The 13,616-nt window shown below is 39.8% G+C and overlaps 1 protein-coding gene across 1 annotated transcript in view; it reads right to left on the bottom strand.

The window, feature by feature from the left end:
• map3k5 (mitogen-activated protein kinase kinase kinase 5) overlaps nt 1–13,616 on the bottom strand; it is an 82,375-nt gene that overhangs the window by 11,958 nt on the left and 56,801 nt on the right. Inside the window, exons 14-20 of the mRNA XM_031728534.2 lie at nt 12,192–12,273; nt 10,709–10,842; nt 8,538–8,665; nt 8,100–8,236; nt 5,455–5,560; nt 3,399–3,556; nt 453–630 (exon numbers count right to left, since the gene is read on the bottom strand). Of these exons, the coding sequence (XP_031584394.1) occupies nt 453–630; nt 3,399–3,556; nt 5,455–5,560; nt 8,100–8,236; nt 8,538–8,665; nt 10,709–10,842; nt 12,192–12,273 (923 nt within the window). The remainder of the gene's footprint in view (nt 1–452; nt 631–3,398; nt 3,557–5,454; nt 5,561–8,099; nt 8,237–8,537; nt 8,666–10,708; nt 10,843–12,191; nt 12,274–13,616) is intronic.

Below are 13,616 nucleotides of genomic sequence, written 5' to 3'. Positions count from 1 at the left end.
ATTGGTCTTATGGATTAACAATGTTATAATAATGTGTTCTAGTTTGTATGTGAGCCTCCGCTATTGTTCTGTAGCTCTTGGTCTAAGAGGCTTGAGATGAGATGATGCATCCTCACATTGGGATTAAGGTAACTCCCCCTCCTGGATTCTCACACTCTTGTTGTTGTAAACAGATAAGTCCTTGTTGTGGAGCTTTTATTGTGCATACAGTATATAATCATTTCTCTTCATTACTTGTAATGCTATAATTGCTTCACTGGTCTCTCGTCTGCTCGGCTCGGTGCTCGTAGTGAAACAGAGTGAAGGAGATAGAAGAAACTAGCACAACTGCAAAGCAAAGAGTCTCAAACTTTCCTGAAATAAAACGAGTGTGCATAAATAAAGAAGTTTAAGTTATAGAGGGGATAGTCTTGGTAATAATGTTATTGTCATGTAGCTATGCTCTGATCCACCTGTGAAGCTGCCCTTGCTCTTCTTTTTTCGGCTGGTGACGGTGAGGAACTCATCAGTGAGCAGGTCGAGCGCGGTGGCACGTCGGTCCGGGTCGGGTTCAAAGCAGCGAAGGATAAAGGCTTTGGCCTCTGGTGACATGGACTCTGGGATCTCTGGATGGATTTTAAACATGCCCACCTGCACAAGAATGACATGCATGAAAGGTACTCAGAATCTATATAACAAGTTTAAAGAAATGAGCATAGTGTCAGTTCAAGCAGGACAAAAAGTCAAGCTAAGCTGCAATCCTGGCAGATCACTCAATGCCTGCCTACATTAGATGATGCGTTAACCTTTTGGCAAATCTCATATATGGTGTACTGTTAAAGCTGTTTTAGCCTGGTCATTGTGCCTATTCACCTGCAAGCCACTTTGCAGCCCACTTCCACCACAACTCCTTCTTTCCTACTTAATCCCAGTTCCCTGTTCTGTACAGCTAGCCTTGCTTCTGCTGCTCTCATAACATGCTTTTTGTGCACTTGCATGGAAAGACGGGGAGGTGGAAAATTTAAACAGCTAACAGTAACTTCTTTTGACTACAGTGGTTCTGACTGAAACAAGTTTAAAATAACCGAGACAGCGTGAGGTTGCTGAAATGGGCAAATTATCTGATTAAGTTTAAGAAGCAATAGCAAAGAGCAGAGCAGTGTTTACACAGTGATGTCTGAATATGAGACTATCCACGAGGCCTGGCTGTGACTTGGGGCAGCAGCTGAAAGTAATAATACTTTAAGTTCGAGCACGAGTCTCTCATTAAAAACATGAGAAATTCCTGTTGTTGATGTGCAGGAATTTAAGATTAGCAGGGAGATATCCCACCCCTTGAGAAATTCCAGAAAGATGACTGAAAGTATATCACGAATCTTTAAGAAATGCTACAATGCAAAGTGCAGACAAAACACATGATCCCCTAAGAGATTTGTGACTGTACTTGCACTTCTTTAAATGGTGTGATCCTTATTGATAAAATGTGATGAGATCCAAGTTTCCCCTTTCATGTTCTTTAAACTTCAATGCATCCGAAGCAGAGCAGCATATGCCTCCTTGTTTGGATTCATAGCCCCTTAATTAAATCACATCGTCTGGAAAACATTACAGCACTCCTGTCAAAGCTCTGAATCATGGAATTTTCCATGATTCAGAGCTCTTAAACATCTCTTAAACATCTCTACTGCCCCTAATGGGCCACACGTAGCTTATAACAATAATTCACTGTACAGAGTGCTTTAAATTTCCATCCAAAGCAAATGCACGTGTAAACTGAGTGGTTAACAAGATCCAGCAAAGACACACCCACACAGAAACTAAAGGCCCACAGTGGAAGTTCCTCTTACAGAGCTATGCTTTTGTTTGCATTCAAACAAATGTTCGTGCACAGACAGTATTTGTAGTTTCTACTGGGCTTGGTCAGATTACAGCCTGCAGATTGAAACCAATGCAGGTGCAGAATGACTGGTTTTGTTTTCATAAAAAGAGGGAACTGATAAGCATGCATGAAAGAGTGGGGGGATATTTTGTTTGTTAGTTGACTTCTTTATGTTGAGCACCTTTTTTTTTTTTTAAATACATGGAACATAATTTTGTAAATAAAACAGATGTAATGGACAGAATGTACTCTGTATATTAGTTGTTTATATGCACAATAGGTTTCCATAAACAGCCCTGGGTGTGTTGGATGGTTGGCAAAGGTTAAAGCATGGTACATGGTGTCATGTTGGAGGCATGAAGTCATAAGGTAGGGTTTTTCCAAAGAGAACAGACACAGTTATAGTTTTCCACCTCTCCTTTCTCCAGCTGAACAAACAGTTTCTCTCGTGATTTTTCCCCACAAGCAGACACTTGATGGTGTCATGTTTAAGTCATGTGATAACAGCTGAGTCACCTTCTTTATTAAACAATGACCTTCCAAGATGATAAAAGCTGCAAGTATCTACTGTTTGTGCTCTGAATAAAGGGGTTTTAGTTCAGTTCTTGAACTCTGTTACAGTAGTTTTATATTTATCTTAAAGTGAGCTTCAATCTAACCAATCACGTCATCGAGTGTGTGAAACAGTTTTAGATACCTTCAATCTCCCTTTAAGTCAGCTGTCTTCCCCTCTTAAACAGAGGGTATAAAAAGCAGCTGTGTGCCTGAGATGACCACATTTTTTCTTACTGACATCATAAGTATTTAAAAAAGCCTAAAATGGTACCATTGCATAAGGTCAGAGAACAAATATTTGAAATTATTTGAGCAAAGGGTAAATGAAAAACAAAATAAACTTGCACTGAGAAGAGAAAAAAATAGAAAAGTATTTGTCAGTTTCAGTGTGTTCAGCGAGTTTCCTCTTGTATGCTGACTTCAAGTTTAAACATGATATTTACTTGTATGACTTTGCAGTTTTTCTGTGGGCAGATTTATTTTTTTTATTAGCTCATACAAGACTTATCCTAACAGTACTACAGGTTTGGCTGGTGCATGATTGACAGCTACTGGTATTAGGAGATTTCTTGATCAGCAGTTGCATAAGTTTCCCTGTTAATGCTAACCAAGACATTACTCAGAAATGTAAGAAGAAGAGTTTTCAGTCTTTCTCTTGTAGAAACAAACTCGGTTTTAGTCATGGTTTGAAAAAGACATAGATAGGATATCATGCATTTGGAGCAAATGAGTAAAGCTAAAATGCTAATAACACGTGATGGCAAACTCTTTGCCCTGTCATACTGGATTTCTCAAGGGTGCAATTATCAGCTCTCAAACATCCTCATATTTATTGACCTGGCAGAGCTGCAGCTGTTCATTGCCACTGTTTCTGAAAGATGCCGTTATGAAAACAGCTGCTCGCCAGCCTTCTACTTTCAGTTTTCTAAAATTAGACATCTTACCCAGCAGGATAGTGGGATATGTCGCTGTTCAAATCTCTCACCTTGAACATGGCGGCTTGTGGTTCTCCCAGCTCATAGAAAGGTGGCTTCCCAGTGGCCATCTCTATGATGGTGCAGCCAAGGGACCAGATGTCTGCTGGTTTGCCGTATCCCCGTGGGCCTTTGTCTATAATTTCAGGAGCCATGTATTGCAATGTGCCTGAAAAATGACGCACAAAAAAACGATAATAAACACATAATGAAAACTGAAATACAACCACTCGAATTTTTTACATGTCGCATACATGAAACAAAACATTTCAATTAGTGAGCATTAGAGGAGGTTGTGGGTGGATTATGGGTGTAAAGGTTTTGAAACCCAGACTGAATTTGTGATGGACATATCTAACTCACTCCTGTTACTAATAGAGCATTGCTAGAATGTTGTAAAAGTAAAGTGCAGCAACTCAGTGTATGAATGTCAACAAACCTGGACAAACCACAAGGTTATGCAACAGCTATAAAGGGAACGAGGAGGGAATGCTTCATTACTTATGCTAACTAAAAGGGACACTGCTGGTATTCTCGCCAAGTTTCATGGTGAAACGTACACTTCAGCTGAGAGGTATACCAGAGTTTTAATGATTTATTTCTTGCTTATGTAAACAACATGTGTGCTTGGCACAATGCTGAAAATCAATATTAGATGCCTGTGATCTTTGAGCCCTCAAACAGTGCAGCATTAAAAACAGGCATGACTCTGATATGGTGACTATGATCCAGAAACACTGCTGCCTTCTTTGGGCTCAAAACGATTTAAAACTGACTGAGGCAAAGAGGAAAACTGCTGTGTGCTCAGATGAATTGAAATTTTAAAATCTTTTTGGAAAACATGAACGCAGCGTCCTCTGTACAGACGAAGAGACCATCCAGAGGTTCATTAGTGCCTATGGAAATGTCAGTGTGCACACCTGCAAAGGCACCATCAATGCTGAAAGGTATATACAGGTTTTAGAGCAACATATGCTCCAATCCCAGACGTCTTTTTCAGGGACAGCTTTGCATATCTCAGCAGGACAATGCTAAACCACAAACTGCATCTATTAATACAGCATGAAATAAAAAATACGACTTCTTTTTTTATTTACATTTTAAAAAGTGTCCCAACTTTTTGGGAATTTGGAGCTTGTATAACACTAATGATGAAATCACTGTTGCTGTTGGTAACTCTTCCGGTTTGCACTGCAGAGCTCCAACAAAAACTACTAAAAATAACTTTCATCTGGCTTTTGTTTTTTTGATCATATTCATAAACCGATGATGTCTGTGTGAGGTAAAAGTAGCGTCAGCAGGGTTGTGAAAGAACTGATGTAAATGCCAAAAATAGCTTCAATTGGAGCTAACTAAAAGTGATGACACAATTCCTGCAAATTGCCAATCAGGTTAGAAAAGATTAAACGAGGCTTATGGCCTTATGTGAGAAACAGCAACGAGTTTCAGTGTTGTCAGTTAATCACAGCTCAGTCCAAAGCAACATTTTCAGGTCCACACTGAAGGGAGTCTTTTGTTCTAATAATAGCCTGCAGGCTGCTTATCCGCTGCTTTTTAAAGCTCGTGTACTGAGCTAAAAACAGGCAAGCACACATTTATAGCAGGCGTGGGTTAAGAACAAGGAGTAGCCCAGTTTCCTGAAAGAGCTCCGCCTTCCAGGGTAAGTCCCCGTCTGCCTCGAGCAGCAGTCATATGCTCTAATTCCAGAGGTCACACTATGCTGCAACTGGCAACTGCAGTGCTGACATTACAGGTCTGCAAGTCAGGCTGATCTAACTGCAGACTCACGCCAAAGCCAGAGTTTCTAAATAGGAACAGTCTGCTATTTTTAGCAATATCACATACTGTCCAAGGACTGAAACGGGATTACTGCGCTGAAATAGTCACAATCAAAGAACAGCAGTAGGCTCGATACTCAGACACTACTGAGCAAATTTTAACAAAGGATGTTTCATAAAGTTTTCTAGTTGTCTCCCCTGTTATGGGGAGACAACTACTTGGCTTAAGTATTCCATACTGGCTTGCTTATGGGGAAGGGAATAATCTAGATAGTGGGTCGGACTGTACCTGTGAAAGTCTCAGTGCAGGGGTTGATCCCAGCCAACCTTTTGGATGTGCCAAAATCTGATATTTTCAGGACGCCACTGTAGGTGTTGATGAGTACATTATCACCCTGTGGATTGAAAAGACATTCATGAGAACAGATGCACCAAATTCCAAAGCCGTGATAGCATTGATAACGTGAGGTGCTTGCAAATCTTGAAACAGTAGGTTACAACACCATGTGTGGGAGGAGGAGGAGCTCTAAGTCAAAACAAGGTGATTAACATTTATGTGGTGCTAATGAAGCTTATATGACTGATATGTTAACTCAGAAGGATGTGGCTTCTAACTCTAATGACTACCTATGATGGGAATGTTATGAGTGTTGGTTTGCTTTAAGTGAGATAAAAAAGGGAGCGTCACTTGCTTTAAAAAAAAAAATCATTCCTGTTGTAGCCAATGGGCTAGCAAAGAAAATGGTGTGAGCAGCTGGGAGGCTCTTTGAATGCATTTGCAGCAAATCAAAGTCGCTGTGCAAACAGTCACATGTTCAGACTACAAACAAGCAAACAAGGTTTTAACACACCCTAAAAACTGAAATTCTGCAGGAGCTGAATCACATCACTCTGAAAGCTTCTCTTTTTTCAAAAAACAACATCTGATTACTTCTTGTGCGTCTTTGCATGTGGAAGAAAGATTTATCAGTTCTAAGTACTGTGCGTTTTCCCCCTGTTTTTATCTTTACATTCCTCAGACGTGTTGTAAAGTTTGCAGTCTGAAAACATTCAGGGATCCATATGTGCATTAAATATGATTTTACTTCCAAGTCCCCTTTAAGATACTGAGCATCCACTGCTGCTAAGTGAAGAAGATCTGTCCAGAGAAACACCAGGAGGGAATTCTGTGCTAAAAAGACTTTTCTGAATTCCAGATTTAGAAGGTTTCTGTTTGATCTGATTAAGTCAGACTGCTGGGGAATCATTTATCTCTTGGAAGCTTTTTAGAGCAAAGATTGTTGAGTTTACCATCACTTAAAGTGGAAGCAAAGGTACCTTTTTAATGAGTTCATAGCAAGCAAAACCTGAGTGTTAACCTGAGTTTGTGAGTGTTTTAAAACTTTTAAAGGTTCCAGCTCATCTTATGAAGACATTTGGTCAGGGCTAGTGACAGAAAACCGTGGTAATCAAGGAAATACCAGAGAAGCTTGGTGCAGATATGGATGACTTCCCCCCTACACCTGAACATGTGCATAAACAGTGACAGGAAACAAATATAAAAGTGAAATAAAATGTTGACTATATAAACACATCTGATTCCAGACATTCCTAAAACTTTAGTCTTGTGGTTAGAGGTCTGTGTGATTGTGCCACCTCTTGTTCCTCATTTTGGACACTGAAAGTAAAGGGGCTTGATTTGCCTCAAAAAAGACAATACTGAAGCACTATTTGCATTAAATAAGAGAAGAGAAGAGGTTTCTGACCATCAGTTGACTCGTTAGCAATGAGAATGAGCTTCAAAGTATGACAGTGATAATGTTTCATAAAGTTGGAGGTGCTAAATTAAACATGTAAGGAGTATGAAGCTGATCAGAACGAAAAATGTTTATTTAATTTCTCAGCTAGTGTTTTTGCAGCAGACCTTGCAGAGATCATCTGTCTGTCACACGGCACTTACTTCTTTCTTCTTTTCCTGCTGACAGAACTCGAGTTTCTGTAGTTGGTGCATGTTTGTCGACTTACTGTAGCTCTCACACTTACTAGGTCTTCTGTTTACTAAACCTAAAGTAAAGGTTAAAAATGCATCATGTCCTACACACTTTTTTTTTCCAAAGTTGTGCTGTGGTAATCTAGTGCACTTTGTAAAGTGCACACAATGAGAGGAAATTTAAGATGTTTTGAGTTTATTTTGTCTGAAACCTCCTGGGTTTTAACATGAGTGCAAAAACTGCAGTTTCAAGAATGGCTATATGAGGTTGGCTGCAAAAACAAATGAATCTCCACTGACCCCCATGTTAAAGCATGGCCCAATTTTATAGCGTTAAACAGCATCTTTACTATCTGGTACAAGACATTTTGGTCTCTATAGCAAGTTTCCCTTTGAAGGTGGATATTTTTCAGTCTCACCGTTCTGGATATTAACGTTAAGTAGTGACTGCTTTGATTGGCACATACCCACACACAAAAAAAAACTGTAGCGCTATGCTGTCTGCAAGTCCTTATCTCAACTAAGAAGTCCACTGAACTGGACCTTTACCAAGTGTTTGTAGTACTGGTCCCTTTGAGTGTATTAGTTATGAAGTTATCTGAACAAGGCCTGTTGTCAGGTACAGGCAGTCCAGGAAGTTTATACTTCAATTTCGGTGAATAAAATTCTGGTATTTTATGAATCTGTTGTCTGTACTTTTCTTTGTCGCACTCATAATTTGTATGAATGCAGCTTGATAACATTAGCTGATTACTTTCTGCTTCAACCCTTCACCTAAACATGGTCACTGTTGGCTGGCTCCAAAAACTAATACTCCAGAGTCCAATTGTTCAATCCATCTTTCATATGCAGTCTGTGCTTACGACCCCAATTATCTATACAAAGCCTTTCTGAAAATGAGCCTGCAGATGTCACAAAGATGAACCAACAGATTGTTAACTCTGCAAAAACCCTTCTTTTGTTACCTTGATGTCTCTGTGTGCAATCTGGTTGTCGTGCAGGTATTTGAGCCCCTCCAGGATCTGCCGTGTGTAGAAGCCGATGGTGGGCTCATTGTTTTTCAGTGGGCCCCACTTGGACCTCAGCAGCGCAGACAGACTCCCTGAACACCAGGGGACAAAGTACAACAATGATCAATATACTCACTCTCAGCAGAGATTAGCAGCAGAGGACTAAGGCCATTATGTACAGGTTTATACTACTTCTCTGCAAATCACCCATCTTATCTATAAATGCAAACAGTGTTTTTACTGTTAGTGTAAGTATGACTGGAAATAACATATTCTGACATCAACAAATTGATTTTGTTTCATACCGGTTTTCCCCCATGTGGACAATAAAAACTATTTCAGGACAATTAAGTTCTAACAGTTTTTTTTCCACAGCATCAGGAAGCGTCTCACCTCCAGGCACCTGCTCCATGAAGATCTTGATGAAGCCGTTCTCGCTGATAGAGCCCAGGTACTGGACAATGTTCTTGTGCTTTAAGTGCTTGTGGAGGGCGATCTCCTCATGAAGTGGTTGAGAGTACCTGTGTAAAAACAAGTAACAGTCACCAGTCTGTCGCAGGGCTAACACACAGAGACAGACAACCATTCGCACTCACATTCACACCTATGGGCAATTTAGATTGACCAATTAACCTATCCCCACTAACTGCATGCCTTTGGACTGTGGGAGGAAGCCAGAGTACCCGGGGAGAACCCACGCAAACACTGGGAGAACATGCAAACTGCACACAGAAAGACCCCAGTTGAACTCAGGACCTCCTTGCTGTGCGGCAACAGTGCTAACCACCGTGCCACTGTGCTGCCCAGTGTATGAGTAGCACACTTAAATAGCCAAATGTGTTGGCGTCTCGTGAGTCTATAAATACTCTCTTTATTCAAACAGGCAATTTTGTTATTATATGAGCTACAGCAGGTAGCGCCACATGTTTGATTTGGCAGATTTTTAAATGCTGTGTGCCCTTCCAGATGTAACCCCAAAGGAATCTGATCAAACCAGGAACACTGTTAGCCAAACATGTAAACCACAAATAATGGAAGTAAATGTAAGAGCTAAAATACATTTTTAAAAAAAATCTTGTTTTTTTTTTTTTTTTACATATATTAGACAGTTTGTTCTGCACAAAACAACGATTTGTTAAAATAAGTAACTATCTTTGCTTGTGGCGGTGTCCTGCTAATGTGTTTTCTCCTTCAGGTAAAGTAAACCTGGTAAAAACAAGACAAACTGAGAAATAAAAGATTAAACCAGAAAATCAAACCGACGCTAAGTCCTGATATCTGACCAGAACAACAGGTACCTCTGTACTGGGAAGAAATGCCCGTGAGCAATTTCTTTTCACATTCAGCTCTCTACATGAATCACACCCTGCCTCTCGCTCTCTCTCTCCCTCTCTCCCTATCTTGAGATTTCACTCCACTTGTGAATTATTTACCCAAATTCTCCACATTCTTTGCAGTTGAGCGCCCTGCTGGCTTGCTGATGTGATTAGAGGAACAAAGTGTGAAATCATCTAGTCTGCAAAAGAGTCTTGCAGTATGAGATGAGTAGGTGGAACTATGTGGAGACAAGCATTTCGAGCAGAGACAGTGATGGGAATAAAAAGGCAGAGGGTGGGAGTTTGCATTCACAGCTCTCCACTAACCAGTCACTCAACTGGATACCAGTGCTCTGAGAGCCAGAAACCACCAGGGACACAGCTGAACTGAGCTTGGCACTCTCAGCCAGAGAAAAGGACTAATTTTTAATGACACTCCAGAGCTGCGCTGAATGAAATGAGACATTAACAGCGCAGACACTTGTTAACATTCGAGCTGAAATTCAATCTTTGTGCAGTACAATAAACAGATGATCTGCCAAAAGACTTAAACATGTCATCATATGGCATACATATGCATGAGTGTGGTGAAAAAAGGCACACACAAGCTGTTCTAACTGAATTGTTACATATGATCTTAATAAGGCGCCCCTATTGAAATAACTTAATAACCAAGTGCTTTGATGATTATTGTAATCCACTATTTGTCACAATCTCTCCTGTGAGTTTGCCAACAGTGGTGCTTATTCTGCAGCTTAGGTAACCTCAGTGTAACGGGACATGAAATGTCCCTACAACAATTGCCTGGCCAGTGAGCCAGTCAGGACATACTAGACAGAAACGACCAGGCTAGCTGACTGGCTGATTTTTCAAAGTAAGAGCGGGGTATTTTATTAATAAAATTAAAGAAAGCTAAAACTTTCACTACCAAATATGCTTGGTTGACGGTTAATATGCTTGACCAGCCTGCCCAAATAAAGTTTATGTGGGAAACACCGAATCCAGCCGTTTCTTCATCAGTCTACCAGCTACATTATGAGCCAGTCTTAGACTTGGCAATACAGCAAAGGTCATGAAAAACAGGATTCCTCCTCTGAGTAACAGGAATATCATCACTGGCAGACTTTCCTGCTACTGTAGCAAACAATAATAGAAATGATTCATTCCTCCATGCATATTGCAACATTGTTCCCCTGTGATTACTAAAAAACAAAGAACAAAAACTCCCACAATGGCTGTTTTTCTGACCTGCTGTCTCTCTCTGGTATTTCTTTGATGGCCAGTCGGACCTGGTTACTGAGGTCTCGACCGGCGTACACCACTCCGAATGTGCCTTTACCCAGAACCACTCTCTCTCCGTGCTCATCATACTCATAGTCGTACTGTGGAGACAAGAGAAACATGCAAACTGTCATAAAAAAAATAAATATAGTAATATATACGGTATTTGCCATAAAGAATCAAAGCAAAATCCCAGTACCCAAAACATGAGGTTACTAAATGTCACTGTCCATTGACCAGTAGAAATACACCCATCATGCATTTTTACAATGACAAAGAGAAATAAATTGTAATAGTTAATAGTTAAAATAGAGTCCAGCTATAAAAGTGATTTAATGAGTAAAGCACGAGTTAAATCTGAACATAGTAAACCAGTTTTTCTGGGTTCCCACTGCATTCTTATATTTATGTTATAACTGTTTCATAAATGAATATTCTCTTGTTGCTGAACCGGTTTGGCACCTGTTGCACGAATGAAAGAAATCAGCAAGTCTTTTCACTCCCTTAAAACACGTCTGATTGAGTTTTTATAACTAATAAAGGCTCTTTTCTTCTTAACACGATTTCCTTAGCTTTGTTCCACTGATTCCTTCCCCCTAAAAACACCTCAAAATCAAAGTTTTCTAAAAAATGTGAGTAATGCTTACAACGACTCCTCAAGAGCCCAATTTTGTGTTATGTTCTTCAGGGACGGTAGAAGCTGAAGACTAACCGTCCCTCAGTGCAGGCTGATTAGAGTTGCATCACACGCATAAAAATCCCCATGAGAAAAACCTGTTACTCATTTGATCTGTGCCATGCTGAGTCAAAGATGGGTGCGGCAGCATTTTTCGTAATTAGCTTATTCTTTTCCCTAGGCTCTGCTGGTAGAAGGCAAGCGAACGCAACAGCAGGTGCCTGTTCTGCGCTGTCACACAAAGCACATGAACAAAATCCAGGCCTTATCCCAGCGGGCTACTGTTCCTGTCTGAGCGTTCAAAGCTGAGTTTCAATCCAGTTATTATCATGCAAATTGTGCCGAACTGGATTAGAAAAGCTAGATGGGAATTTGATCAAACAAGAGCAAAAACACATCGTTCACCGTTTAATAACTGAGTAATAAATGCTGCATGAAAAGAGTCGGTAGGCTGTCAGTAAAGAAGAAGAGCTCTAATTATCTTTTGAAAGATGGGTTTCTGTTTTTTCTTTAAAAAAATTTTTTTTTTTACTGTCAGCACTTCGTCTCTTTTCATGACAACATCATATCGTATTTCCTGTGGCATTTTAAAAGCAGGCAAAGTACACCGCAGAAACACAACAGGATGCGACTAAACAATGCAGAATAATGAACTTGTGGATTTTTTCATTCTCATTAACAGTGCTTAGAGGTAGAGGTGCAGAATTATTAATTTAGGAAGCATTATGAACATTATGTTCAGAGGAAGTGTTTTGGTATCACGAAAATAATCACCTCTAAGGTATCAGTGTCGCATTCTCCTTCCTCTTGACACTTCCAGGCTTCCTCTGTTATGCTGTTGACCAGATCACAAAATCTGCCAAAGAAAAGACCAGAGGCTGCTTAAAAATTCTGATAACATATATATCATATTTAACACAACAGCTCGTAACAATGGGCATTTTACATTGCTGCAACTTTTAACAATTTTACATTTAAAGATTTACACATTTACAAAGACTGAATTATTGACATTATTTTGCAGACATGACATAAATTAAATTAACACTTGCACAGAGTAATGGCACACGGGAATGCCTTTCATTCAATATAAGAAAAAGTTGGCATGTTTTGGCATTTCAGGAGAGTCGGAAAAGGAAACAAAGACCTTGACTTTCAGTTTTTCAGTATACTAGAATGAGTCCATGTTGGGTAAATAGAATATGAGTTATGGGCTTGACTAGAGTGATAGGAACAAGAAAAACACGTGCAGGACATCAAAAAGATGTTTCATATTGGTGTCCCTGCACTGAAAACTGCAACGCCACATCAGCTTTCTGCTCATATTAAAAAAAACAAAGTTAAATAAGGAAAAAGATTTTGTTAAATAATTAAACCATTTTTAGGAAAAAAAAAAATCCAGAACACAACAGAGATGCATATGAGAGCAGAAATGTCCAATGTAGTCAGATTGGACATTATCCAGTCTTTCTGCCAGCTCCCTCATACAAAGTCTGTGTGATGTCAGATTGCGAGGGATACAGTGCCACTGACTTACAAACAATGTGGGATAGAAATGTAAAGTATGAAGGCTAACGGTACCTCGGGCCTCCAACTTTGGGAACCCTTCTACAATAAGGCCAAAAAAGCCTTTTAAGGCCAAAAATATGCTGTAAACATCTCCCTGTTGGCACTGGTAGCTAAAATCAGACTTATGTGTGCCGCAAGAAGCATTTTGCAAGTCAAAGATGGCCAAAACAGAAAAAATGCAAATAAAAATAAGGCCAATAAGTACAATCAAGCACAGCTGGCCTCTGTATTAGCAACAATACCTGTCTTAGGTGAATTCCTAACAAAAAATACATTATGGAGCTTATATATATATATATATATATATATATATATATATATATATGTGTAGTACCTAAATAGCTAACATAATTCAGAATCACAAACATATGGAATTATTTGTCAGAAATCCATTTTGTGCATATTGTTATTGAGTGGTGTTGTTTTGATGGTGCTTTTATCCAGAAGGGGTTACAACGTGTTTACATGCACACCTCCCACATGCATACATACATACAATGACCTTTTCCACTCTTGGAGCGCACAAGCTGTGAATTAACACGCTGCCTCGTCATGCTGTCACACACCGCATGCCTGCAGGTGTTCAGCGACACGTGCGCTTGTGCGTGCACACATGCACAAGCGCAGTCA

Source organism: Oreochromis aureus, linkage group 15, assembly GCF_013358895.1.
Source record: "Oreochromis aureus strain Israel breed Guangdong linkage group 15, ZZ_aureus, whole genome shotgun sequence".
NCBI classification, from domain to species: domain Eukaryota; kingdom Metazoa; phylum Chordata; class Actinopteri; order Cichliformes; family Cichlidae; genus Oreochromis; species Oreochromis aureus.
The sequence above is the reverse complement of the archived record's forward strand: the minus strand, read 5'-3'. Positions and strand labels throughout refer to the sequence as shown.